Consider the following 19,641-nt stretch of genomic DNA (forward strand, 5'->3'; position numbering starts at 1 on the left):
AGTAGATGACCATTACATGTATGATCTGTATGTGTAATGTGTATTTGTAAAGCGCTTTGAGAGTCTTTGATAAAGCGCTATAATAAATATAAGGATTATTATTATTATTATGAACTCTTCATTTAGTGGGAATGCTGACACAGCATTCCAACTATCTGTTATGCTACGCACAAAATTATTTATTATTCCGCCGGGTTATTTTGCGTTGCTTCTTCTCCATTGAACATCGCAGAAACTCCGTTCAAACATCAAAACGTTCAGCTCGGTCGGGAATCAATGGCTTTTATCATTCATAACTTTCAGAATTCCAGAGATACATCCCATAATACATCCCATTTTTAACATGGAAGTCAATGGAGAAATTCTTCAACTTCAACAAATCTTCATGCAACTTCAACTGCTAACTGCTCCTTCATACTTTCACTCAGAAACCTCATTCCAACTTTAAAATGTCACACATCTTTCTGACATTATTCGTGTAACACAACTTTTAAATCTGGTAAAGAGGCCTTCTTCAGATTTTAGAGTGCGTGATGTCACAGCTAGAGTGGAGGACAGATTTAATGTTGCCTTCATATTTTCTTTTAAACCTGCCATAATTCCCAAAGCCTACATTCCTGAGACATAATTTTTCATGACAAACGTATGAAAACATCTCGTACATGTAGCGTGAAAAAATAAATAAAATTAAGCTAAATAATTAAACAAAATGCCTCTTGAGGGCATGAAGTGACAACAACTTTCAACATGTCTCCATTAAACTCCATTGTAAATTCAGCCTCATCTTTCCCCACCACAGCAGCCGCACACCTTTAGTTAATCTGCCAAAAAGGCCACATTATTAACCCGAAAGTATACAAAAGGTACACTTCAGATGCTCAAGTTCCTTGACATGCTTCACGCTTTGAAATGTCACCGATATCTGTTACGGTTCTTCAACAAAACATTCACATGTAACAGGTTTATCTCTCATTCAGAACAATGAAAATGCTTTCCTCTCACTGATCACCATGGAAACCTTTGATCACCATGGAAACCTTTGATCTCTGGACACGTCGTTAGCTTAAATATAAACACCTGTGTCATGGAACACAATGTAATAACTCCAATTGACATAATTAGAGCAGCAGACTAATGACGTGGTCACTGGAGTTTAACAGACTGTCTCAGCCTATTATTTTCCGTCTGATGGAGACTTCACACTGACTTCAACATGTTCCACATATTTTAGACATTATTGGTGACGTATACTTTTAGTTCTAAAGTTTTCAGTTCAAATATTCTGCTGCTTTTTCATGCATTTAGACTTTTATTTTCTTGTTCTTATTTCACATTCAAGTCCCCTCTATGCATGAACCCTTAAAGTACTCAGCCACACCACTTATATACCACGTGCGACTGTTGCTATGTCAGTTAATCTTTCAAATGCAAGGTTGTTTGATTCAAGCTCTTGTAGTCAATATGTCAAGGTATTTATCCCTAACATTTTCTCAGCTAACTAATGACACACACTCAGAGGATCTTTATAAACGTTTTAAGTATTGCACATCTTTAAACATGACTCTTATAAATCACTTTTAAAACCAGCGATGCACTACAGTGTCAGCTTTTCTAAAATAGAAACTTCAATGTTCAAATCTTTCTAAATGATTCTACTTTTCAAAGACTACAAATAATCCCAATAATAATCCGATTTTCAATCTTCCAACTGTTGATATTTTTTGGTCAATTAACAAACCTGTTACAAATGTGTTGTTCAACAAATTTGAGCCTTTGCCACATTTATTTGAACACCATGGAAACCTTTGATCTCTGGACACGTCATTAGCTCAAATATAAACACCTGTGTCATGGAACACGATGATGTCATAACTCCAACTGACATGCTCAGAGCAGCAGACTTCAAATAATGGTTAATGGTCCTGCCCTACATCAATTATGGGGTGTCATCATATGCCGTTTCCATGGAAACGCATGCCTTGCCATAAAACACGATGTCGCTGCAACTCCAATGGACACGGTCCGATCGTCCCCCAAACTTCGCTTGTATATCACCGGTCCATGCCTCAACAGCTTTACGCCAAATCTGAGATCTCACCATGGGCTGTTGCCATGGAAACTCATCCCTCGCCATAAAACACGATGTTGCTGTAGCTCCAATAGACACGGTCCGGTCGTTCCACAATCTTCACCTGTATATCAACTCTCCATGCCTCAACAGCTCCACATCAAATATGACATATGCCGTTTCCATGGAAACAGCACCACACTTCAGATAATGGTTAATGGTCCAGCCCTCAACAGCTCTACGTCAATTATGGGGTTTCATCATATGCCGTTTCCATGGAAACACATCCCTTGCCATGAAAGACGATGTCGCTATAACTCCTATGAAAATGTTCAAAAAGTGCTCAAACTTCACATGTGTGCTAACAGTCCAGCCGTGAAGACATCTACGGGACAGTTTTGAGATTTCTTCAAATGCCGTTGCCATGACAACACAATGCTCGCCATGAAACACGGTTTTCTCATAACTTCAGTGAAAATGCTCCAAATGGCCCAAAACTTCACAGGTTTGGTAACGATGCAGCCATCAACGCATCTAAGCATATTATGGGATGTCATCAAATGCCATTGGCATGGCGACAGATCATTCAACATCAAGTTAGTTCAAACGTTTGCAGTTCAAATATTCTGCTGCTTTTCCAAGCCTTTTTACTTTATTTTCTTCTCTCATCACACATTCAAGCCCCCAGTGTTCATGTATCATTTCAATCTAAATTATTCACTTTCTTCTTACACAATACATTTCAGCATAGCAGTTTAGCGTCAGCTTTTCAGCATAAAGCATTCCCACTAGCAATTTCTTCAGGAATTGCATTCTCTAGTTCAACATGTCATTACCCAATCGGTTCTACGCATGTGCGAATACGCCGCTTATTCCCATGATGCTTACTAAAGTATGTTGAGGCAATTTAAAGCCCTTTTTTAGGGATTTAAATCAAATGTTATCTTTGGTTTGATTAGTTAAAAAATAGAAGACTTAAAAAGTTCCTTATTCGAATAAAATACCTCTTGTTTTGGTAAAGAATGTCTACAATAGGGTGCTAATTTAGTCATTTATTAACAAAGAAGAGTTAGTTAAATGCTTGCATAGCTTAAATAAAGTAATTGTTAAAGTCATTCAATGAAATGTATATCAATATATACTATATTTATTCAGCATTGGAAGACTTAATCAGATCCTTTACTTAGGAAAAGTACTAATTAGCACAATTTTTTGCTAAATGTACTCCCAAGTATCAAGAGTAAAAGTACTCTTTATGAAGAATGGATATTTTCACAGTAGTATATTATGGTAATTGTATTATCCTGTTTTTATAAATGTAAGAGCATTCAAGCATTGTAGTTTGACAATGTGGACCAAATGTAGATACTACAAATACTGTGTAGATTACTGGTGCAGTACTGCAATATACCATATCAGCATATCAGGTATTTTATATGTGCTAAGTAACTAGTAACCGTGTGTTAAAATAAATGTAGTGGAGTAAAAAGTAAAATATTTTCTTCGGAAATGTAGATGTAGAGATTTGCTCAATGAAGGCTGAATACAACCAATATTTGTATTAAAATGTCTTCTTAGTCTGGTACACAATTATATTAATTTGAACACTGGGCAGCAAATGTGGTTGCACTCTGCCACTTTCAGAAAAACATCCATCACAAATTCTTGAAATTTAAATGGTTGATGACTCAACATTTATTGAATAAAGAAAATTGACAAACATGAAAATAAAACATAACAATAATGTGGTATTAGTAATATTACCACTAAAGCTACTCAACGGACCATGTGTTGAGATTGTTGACTAAACTTCACCTTTCCTGGGACTTTGACAAGGGACAATATGTGATCGCTTCTTCTCACTTTTGAGAGACAACCTTAGGAATTTAGTGATAATTGAAAGAGGTCCAGCTACAGCCTGCTTTCCAACCATCTTCTCAAATAGCTTCTTCTCACTTTTGAGAGACAACCTTAGGAGTTTCTCAACTGTCAGGCTCTCTTCTAAAGCCAGATTCTTCTTTTTGCTCTGGATCTTCTTTGAGGCTCTGGAGAAACAAATATGTTCCTTCTTAATGGCCTCCTCCAGTCTGCCGTTAGATCCTCTGTCGCCCTGAAGCTTCTTCTCATCAATGTGCAGTTGAGACTGACCTTTTTTTTATTTTATTGGTGACGCTTTGCCCAGCACCCATACGTTATCAATCAATCAACATTTATATGGCCCAATATCACTAATTTTACATTTTTCTCGGGGGACTTTACAGTTCGTACAGAATATAAATAGCATAAAAAGACACCCTCTGTCCTTAGACCTCACATCGGACAAGGAACAATTTCCAAAGAAAACTGACAGTTACCGCGGGGGAAAATGGAAGAAACCTTGGGGAAAGCAATAGCGGTCGGACGTGCAACAGATGTGTGAAAATTAAAACATTTAAAATACATTTAAAAAAAATACATAGTCAAAATTAAAACAATAAAAACATATTTGCGTCTGTGCCAGTCGCACACTAAAAATGTCCTTGGACGATAATTTTCTAGTGTGCTGTACAATTTGACTGGAAGAGATATGGACTGAACTCTGGGCGTGGGTTTCCTTGAGCATAGCTGAGCCTCTCATGTCTGACTTGGAGGGCAGTGTGAGTCTTGAGCAGCTCACGATACTCAGCGTTGATGTCACAGTGCCTCCTCCCTAGATTGGTGTACTCCTGCTGCAGGTGGTAAAGCGCCTTATTGCTCTCATCCAGGGAATATTTCTGCTCCCTGAGCCTGAACTCGGAGTCAATGATGTTTCCGAAGTTGTAGTTTGTCTCTGCACATTGTTTTTCCTGAAGCCTGGGGAAGATTTCCTGAGCCTTCTGCAGAGACAAGGTCAACTTGTTGTTTTCCTCCAGAGTTGTGATCTGCTTCTTCAAAGCTTCTTGAAGCTCGACGCGGTGCTTCTCACACCTGGTCCTTTCTTTTTCCAAACCGGAGGAGATCTGATCAACAGTATGGTGCAGCTCAGAGTTTCTTGTCTTTTCCTGTTTAAGGGCTTCTTCGAGATCGGCCTGTCTCATCTTGATCTTTGATTCCTCTGCTTTGAAGTCATTTACAATGCACTGTAGATTAGTGATGGTAAACTGATTGTCAGAAATGCTATCATTTTTCCTTGACAGCATCTCTTCATGGCCCGCAGAGAGAGAGCGGAGTTCAAATCTTTCTCTGTCATATTCTCTCTCCAGGACAAGGAATTTAGCCCTGATGTCAGCATTTTCCATCCTTAATGTCTGCATGTCGTACGCAGATGCATCTCTCAGTTGAGTGAGGATTGAAAGATGTCCAGCTGACGCCTGCTTTCCAACCATCCTCTCAAATCGCTTCTTCTCACTTTTGAGAGACGACTTTAGGAGTTTCTCGGCTGTCAGGCTCTTTTCCAAAGCCAGGGTCATCTCAGACAGCTCTTTCTCTTGGCTCTGGATCTTCTTTGAGGCTCTGGAGAAACGAGCCCCCTCCTTCTTAATGGCCTCCTCCAGTCTGCTGCAAGCTCCTCTGTCGCTCTGAAGCTTCTTCTCTTCAATGTGCTGTTTATTGAGAGCAGCCAGTTCACTTTGCAGTCTTTTGTTCTCATAGGCGAGGTGTTGGTTCCCCCGAGTCAGACGGGCCAGTTCTTCTGCTTCCTTCTTCTGCTGAGAGACAGCAGCCTCGTAGTCCCTCTGCAGTCCCTCTAAAGCCAGGGTCTTCTCAGACAGCTCTTTCTCTTGGCTCTGGATCTTCTTTGAGGCTCTGGAGAAACGAGCCCCCTCCTTCTTAATGGCCTCTTCCAGTCTGCTGCAAGCTCCTCTGTCGCCCTGAAGCTTCTTCTCTTCAATGTGCTGTTTATTGAGAGCAGCCTCCAGTTCACTTTGCAGTCTCTTGTTCTCATAGGCGAGGTGTTGGTTCCCCTGAGTCAGACGGGCCAGTTCTTCTGCTTCCTTCTTCTGCTGAGAGGCAGCAGCCTCGTAGTCCCTCTGCAGTGAGCTGCTTTTTGTTTCCTCCTCTTTGAGGTCTGAGGCACACTTATTCACTCTATCCTGTAGTGAGGTAACAATGCTGACCTTGGCTACAATGTCGCTTTGGAGATTCAGAACATTTGACCGCAGGGATTCAATGTCTTTGTCTTTTTTCAGACTTTCCTCCTGCCGCTCAGTGAGGCGGTCCTTTATTGCTGTAACTGAGGCAGTATTCAACACAAGCAGCTCTGAGATTTCTCTTTGGTGCTGGCTGGAGGATGCGTGCTGAGCTATCTGGAGCTTCTCAATCACCTTCTTGTCTTCTTCAAGCTCAGAAGTCATTATAGTGATTCTGTTTTTCAGCTTTGCTTTGCCATGCTGCAGCTCTTTTTGTGACTCTTTCAGATCAGCGTTTATGATCTGTATTCTATCACAAAGGGAATTATTTTCATATTGCTCATACTTCAGAGCCTTTGCAAAAGCGTCTTTTTCTTTTTGCTCATGCTTCAGGGCTGCTTTGTGCTGAGCTGTAGATGTTTTCTCCTTCATCAAGGCCTCTTCAAGAGCAGCTTTGGCTTTTCTCTCCTCGTCCAGGGCTTCCTGAAGACCAGATGATTTGTCATATCTCTCAGATCTTGCATTTCTCACAGATAATTTGTCAGATCTCTCAGATCTTTCAGAATCCTCTGTCTGTGAAACATAAAACAATTATTATTGTGTTGTCTATGTGCAGTGTTTTTTTATTAAGAAAACAGAAGTGGAGTTAACTCTGCATCAATAGGGGTGAAAAAGTATGCTGTGATCAATTGCATTAAAGATGATTTACTATTTTGATATTTATTTTTTGGAAAAACTTTAGTAAAGAAACTAAAGCTTTTTTACAGTTTTCATGAGTGTAATTGTACACATGTGTGCCACTGAATTTCATTCTTACCTCATCAAAGGAAGTGTCTCTGTAGTTTTCTCTGTTGCTGGAGATGGAGGTCTGCTCCTTAATATCTTCCTCCACCTCCTCAAGAATTACTTCCATTTCATACTCTGTCTCATCAAAGTTCGCAATCTTGTTGATTTCGGACTGTTTCTCATCACTAAAGTCCAAAATGTATTCGTTTTCAGACTCTGTCTCTGCTGCAAATTCCAAAATCTCTTCCATTTCAGACTCTGTCTTATCTAGGTCAGACATTTCTTTAATTTCGGACTCTTCCTCATCATGAAGGTCTTCGAAGTCTTCATCCACCGAGTATACAAACTCTTGATCCTCCTCAACTTCCTCCTCCACCTTGTTTGCAAACTCCTGCACTCCTGTTTCCTGCACCTCCTCCATGGTTTCCTGCACCTCCTCCAATGTTTCGTCCTCGATCTCCTCCTCAACAGAACTGTCCTCAGAGGGACAAGTCTTTCGGTGCCATGGAGAGTCGTTGTACGTCATGTTGAAAACTGATCTTTCTCTGTCCATCTTATTATCGTGAAGAAATGGCTGCTTCTTACTGATAATGTGAACTCGATGTGGCTGGGATAAAACCTGGCTTGTTATCGTCCTGCACAAACGAGTTGTGTAGCTATTTAACCAGAGAGCATACTCTCTTGCAGCCACTGTGATATGACATCAGGTTCAGTATGACTTTAGAGCTGAACATTCCGCAATGTGCTTTAGTCTTTCTACATTCCATTTCAAAGTATTCCACATTCCATTTCAAAGTATTCTACATTCCATTTCAAAGTATTCTACATTCCATTTCAAAGTGTTCCACATTCCATTTCAAAGTATTCTTCCTTTCCTCTCCTTGGTATGTAGACATTCTAAAAGTATGGAGGAAAGTATATTTTAAGTCACCTGATAAGCAAAGTCCTCAATGTCTTTCCCACAATGGAACTCCTGCATGGACTTGGTTTTATACTGGACAATCAAAGATGATTAACAAAAGGCCTTACAAATGTATTTATCAATGCATCAATTATTTGACAGGTTTAAAATAAACAGACTTCCATGTAGCCTTATGCTGCGTTCACACCGGACGTGATGTGAATATTTGCTTTGCTCTAATCGCATCGCTCTAAACCAGGGATGGGCAAATGGCGGCCCACCTCCTCTTTTTGCGGCCCTCAGATTAATTTATAAACAACGTAATTAATAAAAACAAAAGAAACGTTTTGTAGTACTGATACCGTCCACTAGATTCCTAGTTACGTCGCGAGCCGCATACATGATTTCGTTCAGCAGCCAAATACTGCAAAAATAATCTGTGACGCGTTTGTGTGTATTGTGTTTGTTTCCCGGGGAAACACTCACAACAAACACCGGCTGTTGTTATGCCTGCTGTGACGTTAAGTTACCGCGTATAATTATGCCGTTACAAGCTTAAAAGTTGTATTTATCATCTGAATTTGGAAAAAGAAGTTTAATATTCTAAAAACCAAGACTTTGTTTATTTGAAATCAGATGAAAACAAACTGTCACGGACCCTGCCGTGTTATCTATGATTACTATACGCGTACATTCATAATTTCAGCAGAGTGCGGGTTGACATTCCCCTTATTGTGGAATAAAGTGAATGCAGAGACAGGCTACAAGTGTCTTAGCTAGGTTCAAGTTAGACAACTAATGTCTGGGTTAGTGTTCATGAATTCATGTTTATATCATCCTAATGGTTAATCTTGATGCACACACATGTTCCATGCTTTCCAATAGTTTAACATCGTTTTATTCCACTGTTTAATAACCTGTGCAATACAAACATGCCACTTGTAAAAAATTAAACAACATTTCTGTGAACTGATATGTTTAGTGAGCTTATTAGAGGATGTTCCTTGAAAGGTTGAAAAATGTCAATGAAGATGTCAGACTTAATATTTGTTAATAATTACATACAATACATGGAATTTGTCCGTGTGTTCCAAGTGAATCTGTAGCTCCCTGGTGGCCAGTACATACATTATGTGGTCCCCACCACCACCATCCAGGTTGCCCATCCCTGCTCTAAACGCTCAAGTTTCAGCGCAGCTGTCAGCTGTGTTTACTCCCATCATTCAAACAAGACGCGCTGGCTAGGGGGCTACAACTACAACAAAATGAACATATTTTACCGTGATTTAATTGTAATACACGTTTCAAAATGAACGCATCAACCGCTTCATGCGCGCCGTCGGAGCGAATTTGCGTCTGTCCGCGTCTCTGCATTGACTTTACATGTAATCGTGCCGCCCCCAAACATCGCATCGCGTCCGGTGTGAACGCAGCATTAGACAGGCCAATTATTGGCTGATTTGTCAACCATTGAGGATATATTAACAGAATAAAAAAAAAAATGGTTTATTGATGATAGATTTATTAGATAAATTAAATGTGTATGCAACAGCAGTGGAGGCCTATACGACAGTCCACTACAAAAGATTGCCAGACCTCACTTAAATGTACATTCTTGGTTTTGTAATTTTGTTTTACTTTCAGAGAGCAAGCACTGCACTGGTCCTCGATGCATAGCCTGAGCCACTTAGATATGTGTTTATCTGACAACTAACATGAGGCATTTAGTACAGAGATATATAGACGGAACAGCTTCTGTACGTCGTGTTTCTTCACTGAAGTGCCCTTCTTTTTCTGCCTCAGGCCGTGAATCGGGTCTTATTATTGGTAGGAGACCATCCGGACTCACCTCCCCGTTAGCAATATAAACTGGCTTTGATGCGCTCCTGCTGCTGGTTTATTTTCTACACCGCAGGCCACTGTAAAGTGAGGCAGGTCCCTTGATAATTGTTTACATTGATGGAACTTAAGGGTGACTTGGAGATACACCACAAAAAAAAAAGAAACACAGGAGGACAGACATGTGAAATACACAGACCAATTAGTTAGTTTACACCAGGGGTGTCCAAACTACAGCCCGGAGGCGAAATGCGGCCCGCAGACCATTTTGAATCGGCCCCCAGCTAATTCAAAACGTATAATGAAATATGGCCAACTTAAATATACATGTTCAAATATATTACACAGTATTCATGTGTAAATAAGCCCAATTTTCAAATAAATTCAGTCAATTAAAGTTGAAAACAGTTGATGAGAAAAAAGCCCAATAATAAATGCTGTTATATGCCCTTCATATTTCCTCTAATTATAAGCAATCTGAAGCTTCTGTTTTAAGGAATCGGCATGCCAACACTTATTGTAACAATAACAATAAATGAAACCCTATGGAGAGCTTTGATGTAGGCTGTTTTTTTTCTTAAACGCATTTTCAAGTATCAAGAATAATTTACCTACATTTGATTGATTTTTCCAACTTATAACTGAACTTATGAGGCAATATACCTCACCTCTAGGGAGTGGCCCAGCCCTTCGTATATTTGTCTGTACTGTATGTGAAAAAAATAGTTTGGACACCCCTGGTTTACACCCTTTTCGTTAAAACCAAGAATTTTATCTTTCCAAAGTCAAGATAGCATGGATTTATTAAAAACTATTTATTTTATTTTTGACATTCCAAGCTTCTAAAAATATATTGTAAAAAAATCAATCAAAATAAAAACCCATAATTCCTCCTAATCTACCAAGCGACTGATTTCAATTGATACTGCTCACACAAATGAAACACACCTGCTCATACACTGCAAACATCTACAGCAGGGCTGTTCAATTGGCGGCCCGCGGGCCAAATCCGGCCCGGGGTGATATTTACTGGCCCTTTGAGTATAATGTTAAAAAGTAATCTACTTTTTTTTTTTGGGCCAGAGTGCCTTTATTCCAGAGAGGGTGTTACATTGAGAGATAGAGGGGAAGACATTGCCTGAAAACCTCTGGGGGCTCGGGTTTCTAACCCACCTACTAGCTACTGTAGTGACAACTCCTGTCATTTATTGCATCTCTGCGTGAATGATTAGATCATTTCACCTAAATTAAATCAAATGAAATGATGTTGATGGTTAACTTAGCTTCACATGTACTGAGTTCTGAACTTGCCATTTAGATCTATAAAGGCCTTGGGGCTATGTTGTTTGATTTAATTAAACACAATATATGCAGTCCACTATGCTGTATTTACTGTATCTGAAGCTCTTATTTCAAGCCATCTTTTTCCCGGCCCCTTGCTTTGGATCATTTTCATCAACCGGCCCCCATTCCAAACTAATTGAATAGCCCTGATCTACAGAGACACAATGAGTTTGATGTGAAAGAGCATCGCAGCAGACCAATACACACGTGGTCTGCGGATGCTAACACACAACCCCCATAGACAGAATTGCAAACACTCCTATTTTTAACCATGTAAGAGCCTACAGGGTCGGAGCAGATTGTAGCTAATCTCAAAGAGAACTAGTTTAAATAATACATGAAATAGCCGCGCTACACTCTGAAACCTGCAATAGGAACAACATTGCAAGACACACAGAACAAGAGCAAGAGGGATGAAACTGGGGAGGGACATTTAGCTGGATAAGAACTATTTGTATTGTGCTCGATGGGTGGGTGATAAATAGCCGTCATATAAAGCATGGTTGGATCTTTCCACAGAAAAATGATGTAGAGCAGTTTAAGGTAAACAGGGTGGCGTGGGATATTGTGATAAATACACATTATTATTGCAGTACACAATTATATAAAAAGTTATGTTTCCTTGCCATTCCTTGTGCCCTTGCAAAGCCACATAATATAACTTTACCGGAAATCCACACCACAACGATGAGATGATGTTGAAGAAATGCACCCATGAGCAGTGAGTTTCGACAGCTATGTGGATGGGATCTAATCTAAGATTAGATTTAACCTTTTGATTTCAAGTCAAAGGGTAAGGAGGAATATTTAGGCTCTCTGAAGGTTATTATGGATATGTCAGTTTCAATCCAATGTAAATCTACACCGATTATCAGCATGAGCTTAACATATTAAAGGAAGGAAGGTCAGGTTGTTACATTATTTGTTAAACATATACAAAAATGGTTGACCCACCAGTCCAGCAGCAAGTCCTAGGTTTGATTCATAGTTGGCTGGACCTTTGCTTCATGTCAGTCCCCTACTGTATTATCCCATATTACCTGTCTCTCATTTCATTTCAAACCTTTATTTAACCAGGTGAATCCCATTGAGATCATCGATCTCTTTTTCAAGGGAGATCTGCAGCAAGTAGGTTCCACATGAAGACATCAAAACAGAAAACAACAGAAAAACTAAAAGGACATCATATAACATAATTACAATTTACATACCTATCGACAATGACAGGTACCAACAGTATCAGATTGCATAGCATCTATCCGAGCTTTAAAAACATGCAGTGGAATCATTTGCTCAATTTCCATTCTTTTTGCAGACTGTTCCAAGCAAGAGGAGCCGCGCACCTAAAAGCTTTCGTACCCAAGTCAGTCCTAGCACTTGGCACATGTAACAAAACCACATCATGAGATCTCAGGCAATAGCTACTTGCAACTCTCCGTGTGATCAGAGAGCAGATATAAGATGGTAGTTTACCCAACATGGCTTTATATATGAACGTGTACCAGTGACTGAGCCTCTGAACAGTTAGTGGCATACAGGGTACAGTGATGAGTAAGTGCTTTACAATTAGTAACAAATCTTAGTGCACTGTGATAGGCGGCATCTAACTTGATCAGGTAATGGGCAGGTGCATTCATATAAACCAGATCACCATAGTCCAGCACAGGTAAAAAGGTCACAGTGACTAGCCTTTTCCTGGCCTCAAGCGAGAAACAGGACTTGTTTCTGAAAAAGAAACCTAGCTTCACCCTCAACTTTCTAAGCAGATTATTGACATGAAGTTTAAAAGAGAAGCAATTATCAAGCCAGATACCAAGGTATTTATAACAGGTAACCACTTCAAGTACTTGTCCTTGCGTAGTAACAATATCCAAAGTGGTCTCTGGTGTCTTTTGAAAATAGCATTACCTTAGTTTTATCAACATTTAAAATAAGCTTAAGCTCAGAGAGCTGAGTCTGAATAATATTAAAAACAGCCTGCAATTTAAAAAACCAGTGACATTTAAGAAACCGCCAAAACAAATATACACATTAGAACCCAGAACTCCCATCAAGGGCCTGCTAATGTTTGAGAAAGCCAATGGGATGGCTAAGCAGGGCTGAGGAGTGTAATGTGGCGTGATTTGTCTCACCAGAACATCCTTTCTGTGAGTCGCCTCCTCTCCTCTCCTCCAGCAGGCTCTCTCCATCACCCTGGATCCCGATCACTGTGGCTGTGGAGGGGGGCCTGGTGACACGGAAAACAAAATAAGCCTTTATTCTCCTGAATCGTATATATTTCAATGTGTCAATTGTTTAAAAGTCAAATGCAAGGTGAGAAAGACAAAAACAGGGAGAAAAGTGGGGAGGAAATGAATGAGTTGAATGATGATTATCGTGATTGATCAAGTACAACACGATTAAGTTAGCTGATAACATTTAAGCATTCAGCAAGACTACACATACCAGATACTCTGTACTTAAATACATGCTACAAAGAAGGAAAAATAAAGCTGTTGTCATTCCGGCTACTGAATCATTTTTAGGTCAATATTTGCCCTTGGGTTAGGCAGCTTTTTCCTTTCTGTACACACACGGACCTTTACAAAGAAATCATATTTCTACAATTTCTACTAGGACACTTAACATTATAATGACTGTATTGCACGATGAAATCAGTCAGTGTGTTTGACATGGGAAGGGCCTAATGTACCAACAGTTCTTTGTACTTGCACATTTCGGGATCGTTTGATTCCCATTTATTGTTTCCAAGAGGTTGAAGCACGGTGTCGGGAGCTGTCAATAGACTTCTTGGATCGGCTCCCAACCAAATGTGATCAGCAGCAGAATTTGTCATAACTTTGGCACATGATACAGAATATTTTCTTCTTTAAAAGATTTTTTTTGCAATCGTTTCATGTTTGATAGTGGTAGTAAAGATACAGACGGGAAATGTGGGGAGAAAGAGAGAGGGAGGGGTTCTGATATTTCAAAGAGGACACCGCTTTAAATTACAGTCCGGTCCAGTCTGGCTCAGGCGGGAGAAAAGCTGATTTCACAGGCTTTTTTTTGCCCAAAACTTTAGCAATTAATTAGTTTCTAATTAAAAGTGAATCTCAGACACCAACACTGACAGACGTAGGAATACAGTTTGAACAGCAGAGCGAATCAGATTTGGCACCAAGTTGAAAAACATGACTTTAACTTACGTTTTAAAACAGGGGTCTCCTGACATGAGCTGTGTACTGATGATGACCTATGAAAAGAAAAATAGACGTGTTAATAATTTCAGGTTTCACTAGCATTCAATGCTTCCATTAGCCTGGATTCTTATTTAAACCTTTTGGTAACCCTCTAATACTACTACACAAGAATCAACCAGCTGCAATCTGCACTCCCTGATTTACTTAAAAGACTTGATTTGATTCATTAGCTTTCTCACAAACTAGGAAATATTCTACAAGACCTAAAGCAAATTATGGCTGTATTTGCCAATAGTTTTCCATGTTTTTCCCCCAATGGTTTATTTCCTGCTACAAGCTAACAGACTACCTGTGTACCTACCTATTCGTTGTTGTAAGCAATGCTATACAAAAACCTTTCACCTTGCCTATTTATTAGTTAAGAAAAAAAGATCAGGCTTCCAAACACCAAGGTTACCTCTTAAAGAAGTAAATCGGAGAGTGGACACAGCACCGTGGCTTCAATGGGCGCTTTCACACCGGAGTACTTTTCCCAGGAATAGTTCTGATAGTTCTTGGGATTTTGCGTTCACACCAAAAAGATCTGGAACTAGAACCTAGTTTTTGCAAACCTTTTCACCCCCAGATAGTCCCTGCTAGAGAGCAGGGACTTTCCTGGGGAGAAAAAGGTTCCAATTTCTGATTGGCTGGGCGAATTGCAAACCACGCCCTGTAAAACTCTGAAAGGTTTTGTGAAGCCGCCATTTTATTTGCTCGCATTAGCATTATTAGCATTAGCCCAGCGCACCAACGGAGAGAGACTAACTTATGGCAACACAAAGGAAAACATGGGAGCGGTGGAGTGATGAGGAGGTGCCGGCGCTTCTGGCGAATTACTCGGAAGGCTTCAGTAGAAGCTGATGGCAGCTTCTACTGAAACCAGTCGGACTGGCCCAGTCCCCAACTCCGGGGGACTTCGGGTGGCAGTATACGGCGTGAAGTTGTTTGCGGCCTGCCAGTAAACCCAAAGCAGAAGAAGAAGAAGTGACGTCAGCAGCTTCATTTGCGTAATCCTCCCTCAGGGACTTATTCCGGTGTGAACGCGATCTACTAGGACAGTTCCGGGACTAAGTACTGGGAACTAAGTACAGCAAAGTACTTGGTGTGAAAGCGGCTAATGTTACCTTGAGAATGGAGTTATCCTGGCGAGTATTTTTGGTATCGTAGCCTTCCAGCAGACATCTGCGAGTTGTATTACCTGAGCCAGCAAACTCTGCTAAATTCAGATCTGCAAAACCAAGCTGAAGGAGAAAGAATGACACATGGTGAACTTTGTTTCCTCTCAGGAGACTGACAATTTGCCCAGTAAGCACTTGGATGTAAAATGTCAGGTCATCAGAGAAGATTCAGGGAAACTGAACAATGTTAACACTTTTGATGAACAATCCTTCTTCGCTGACATCTAGTGATCCTCTACAATATTCATATTTAGTTGTGGGGAAAAAGCTATTATCTAGACTAGAAAGTCCACAAAAATAGGTTTTGTATGCTGAATAATTACTAGCAGATAGTGAAAGGGAGAACACATTACTTAATGAGCAAACCTGCAGGCAGTGAAGGCCATCTGTTTGCTAAGGGCTCACATGGCTATCTACATAAATGTGTCAGATTCATGTTAATGCAGATGACCTGGAGGTTGGGTTAGGAGATGGGGGTCGGATGACGTAAGTAAATGAGTAGTTACCTTTGCAAATGCTTTTCCACCTTTCAGCTCCTGGAAAAGAGAAGCATAAAGACCTTGATTAAACATCTAAACTCATGATTAATTTAAGCACGATTGAGGTTTGTAATAACCATTTCCCTAGGAAATGTGTTTGCAATTCATTTTCAGTTGCAACATAATTTAATTGGCAAAGAAAATCAATGTTATCACAAAAAATGAACAAAACAGAAATGGCAAAGTGTCAAGTATTAATACAATTACAAAAACAACTCATGAAATCAGGTTATGGAGTAAAAGATAGACCCTTGCACTTTCTGTGTGTTTGTGCAAAAATATTTCAAATATGCTACTATACTCAAATGACATGGACATTTTGCTGTTGGGTCTAATGGCAGCAGCTGCTTGACCTTTACATGTTTATAACAAAAATACTGGAAAAAATGGGGACCAGCAGTGAAGGCAAAATAACATAGGTTTTTCTTGGTACTTGACATGTTCTTTGTCCTAAAACGAAGAGGGCAGGGCACGCCAGAAATAGCTTGCAGCTACAATGTTGAAATACAAGACGCATTTAATCAGGAAGGCTTATTCGGGCTTATATATTCGTTATATCGTTTGAAAAAAACAGCAGACTAATGTTTAAGATGAAATGTTAAAGGATTTAAACTGAGAAAAAACTACACTGTGATGTACTCTTCCAATTGCTTGCTAGCTGCGTTTTAGAGTTCATATTTCACTCTCATGTTTCGATTTGCCCTAAAATAAATGTAACCAATACCATGATTTAACCCAGCTACAGCAGTTCTACTAGCAAGGATGAGACTCTCCTCTCTGTTGCACACTGAGAAGAACACAGGGTTTCCTGTTTGCATTAAACACATGCCTTATGCATCTTTAACTTGTTTGTTTACATGCAAAGCATCACGGTTCAAAAACACTGAGGTTTATATATATATATATCTCAAGTTTGGACATACTGTACCTTTCTGACAGACACACGGCACACACAAGGGTCCAGTACACCCGTCCCTGCATTGGCACTCATCTTGCAGGGGAAAGAGAACCGTTTCTTCCATCGTACACTGTTAGCATGCACTGGCTCCCTGTAAAGGAAAACCACAAAAACCACAGTCACTCACTTTTTGTAGTCCTGATAACATCCTCAAAATAATGTAATTCCTACTAATCAGCCCATAACTATGAGATAACAAGTAAAACCTCTTATGTTGAATTCATCCTCATATCTCTCTCCCTGCTAAAGGCTAATGAGTCAAGTTGCCTACTGTAGGCGAGCTCATGTGCATGGGGTTTTTTCTGTCTACTTAATTAACTTGTTAATTCATTAGTGTTGTGGAATATTTTCCAAGGCCCATAACTTTGACCCAGTGCATCAGTTCAAACTGTCCTGACTGAGCACAGGCACCTGTAACCTTGGCTGCTGTGCTCTCAGTGTTTTGTCTCCCTGTTCCTGCCTGTTGGCGTCAGCTGATAGAGGTGTTATGATTCTATCTTGTTATGCAGCATGTTGATGATGCTCTCTGAACTAGCTAAATACATGGGTCTGGGGTAGAGTTCTTCAGAATTGACGTGGCAACTCTACCGTGAAGTCAGAACCTCTGACTCTTGGACTTGTGATGTGAATCCTCCGGCCGTTAACTCCAAATAAACCATCATGTGTTTGACATCAAAGCTACTGCTCTTCCCGTGTCTCCTTCCTGAGTAGGTGACTCCCACTGCATAGCTACACAGAAGTTTCCTCTACAAATAGTGTCTTGTTTTAACAATTGATTAGTTTGGCTGCTGAAACCAAAGGTGACGGGGACAATTGCAGCCCGTTTTTGGCAAGAAAGTGAAAGAGAAACATATCTGCACATACCCCCATCCCCGGCCAATAACTAGAGGGAAAAATGAGTGTAGCCGTCTCAGTGAGAGGATGAAGTGAAAGAGAAAGGAGCGTGGATGCGTGGGCAGCATTACGATACCCCAGATGGCCTCTTTTTCACAGACGTCCTCTCCTCTCCCACTCACCTAACCAGCTCCCTGCTGTCAAAACAGCCCACATGCCATTCATTTAGATGAAATGTGATGGATTTAATTCAAACAGAGCTGTTGAATTACTTCTCAAATGACATGCAACCACTGACATACATTTGACAACAGTATGCAAAAGATATAGAGGCAAAAAGCTCAAAACAAGGAATACCCAAGGATAATGTTGTGGTGAAAGACGGCAAAATACTTGAATGATTACCAGGGTGTGCAGATCCCTGTTTACAGAGTTAAGACTGACTGCTTCTAAAGCCTGAGCCGTGCACTACATCTATTCCTCACTATGAATACAAAAAGCAGCAGATGCGTGACTAATGTTTTACAAATGCTGACTTCATCCTGGGGTTGATACATTTGAGAGTGAACTCCCAGAGTCGGAGAGGGAACTCCCAGCCAGCTGGACACTGTGTGCTTCGGGAATGCATGCAGTGCACTGTAACTCACAGCACTTCTCAGTGCAGCACAATCCTATTAGTCGGTGTGGGTAATTGTGGTTTTAATCACATGCGGAGGTCACATCTCACATCTCTATACGCGGGTCAGATATCTTGTTAAACTACAGCTGCTCTCTTTTTAAAAAGCAGCTGCGGTCAGGTCACATAAACACATTGTTACACAGAAACAATGCTGTAAACCTAATGACAAGCCAGACCAAAGGGAAAAAAGGCTGCTACTACAACACTCTGCACTTCCCTTACAGTCACAGTTTGGGATGACTCAAAGGAGTGTCAGAGGAAACATTGAAGCTTGGGGGTCTAACTGCAGCAGAAAATGTGATTTAACAACACTCAAATTCCTCTGGCTAGAACATTTCAGATCCAGAACATAATGTTATGATTAGAATCTCAAACTTACGGACGTCATTGTCTGGGTTAGAGGATTAAATAACCTCTTTCAGCTCCATTGGCTGCTCGGATGTGACAAAATGTACCAGGGAACTTGAGGTTACATTAAAATGTCCTTTACCGTCATGACCTTAGTATCATCCTGATTCACAAAGTCGGACACACTGTGCTTTTTAGTCAAACCATTTTATAAGAGTTATTTACTGTAGAGCACACACAGGGCTGGTTATATAATCAGGGTGAAGCCATCTGATCCCTGCAGCCTTGCTCCAAAACAGTGCTTTTCTCTTAGTCAAATGTTAAACAGACATCTTATTTATGAAAAAAAGCAAAAGCGGTTACAGAGAAGATGACAGTCTTTGCTTGACTTAACTTGATGTAAATGTAGTAGAACTATCATGATGCTACTGTAGAACAAAGTGATAGTAAATAATGATAAAACGGCCACTTCTTTGAATGGACAGTTATGCTAGTTCCCTTTAACAATTGCTTCAGTGAAAGAGTCCTGTTTTGTATTACATAAACATTATCACTTTGCACATTCAGCTACACAGAACAATACTTACAATCTTAGCTCAAACTATATTAATGTATCAATCCATCTATCGACAGAAAAAAGCCTGATGCACACATTGATCCTTATTTTCAAGGTAAAAAGTTAGCTGTTTCTCTTAGGATTCTTCGATCATAAGTTGAATATCTTTTTGAATCAAGGCTGCAATATTTATATCAAATCAATAGACAGATAATGCATCTGCAAATAATTGTATCATTCATTAATTCTTAAAGCAAAGCATTTTTAAACCAAAGAAGCCCTCAAGCTTCTCAGTTATGATGATT

The 19,641-nt window shown here is 40.0% G+C and overlaps 2 protein-coding genes across 5 annotated transcripts in view; both read right to left on the bottom strand.

The window, feature by feature from the left end:
• The window catches only part of fam102bb (family with sequence similarity 102 member Bb), a 34,404-nt gene that overhangs the window by 13,423 nt on the left and 1,340 nt on the right, over window positions 1-19,641 (bottom strand). For both annotated transcript variants that reach the window (XM_034210192.1, XM_034210191.1), the window contains exons 2-6: window positions 16,890-17,010; window positions 15,929-15,958; window positions 15,369-15,485; window positions 14,212-14,258; window positions 13,156-13,250 (exon numbers count right to left, since the gene is read on the bottom strand). In XM_034210192.1, the coding sequence (XP_034066083.1) occupies window positions 13,156-13,250; window positions 14,212-14,258; window positions 15,369-15,485; window positions 15,929-15,958; window positions 16,890-17,010 (410 nt within the window). The remainder of the gene's footprint in view (window positions 1-13,155; window positions 13,251-14,211; window positions 14,259-15,368; window positions 15,486-15,928; window positions 15,959-16,889; window positions 17,011-19,641) is intronic.
• On the bottom strand, window positions 2,962-12,496 carry LOC117542484 (myosin heavy chain, fast skeletal muscle-like). 3 transcript variants are annotated; one of them, XM_034210187.1, is made up of 3 exons: window positions 10,857-12,496; window positions 6,971-10,825; window positions 2,962-6,726 (listed from the first exon to the last, which is right to left on the bottom strand). In XM_034210187.1, exons 2-3 carry the CDS (start codon window positions 7,490-7,492, stop codon window positions 4,603-4,605), a joined length of 2,646 nt encoding a protein of 881 aa, XP_034066078.1. In that variant the 5' UTR covers window positions 7,493-10,825; window positions 10,857-12,496; the 3' UTR covers window positions 2,962-4,602. The 3 variants fall into 3 exon arrangements, with proteins under 3 accessions (XP_034066078.1, XP_034066079.1, XP_034066076.1); XM_034210188.1 differs by having other exon boundaries at window positions 2,962-6,652; window positions 6,692-6,726; window positions 6,971-12,496; XM_034210185.1 differs by having other exon boundaries at window positions 6,971-12,496.

This window comes from Gymnodraco acuticeps, unplaced genomic scaffold (genome assembly GCF_902827175.1).
Source record: "Gymnodraco acuticeps unplaced genomic scaffold, fGymAcu1.1, whole genome shotgun sequence".
In the NCBI taxonomy this organism is placed as follows: Eukaryota; Metazoa; Chordata; class Actinopteri; order Perciformes; family Bathydraconidae; genus Gymnodraco; species Gymnodraco acuticeps.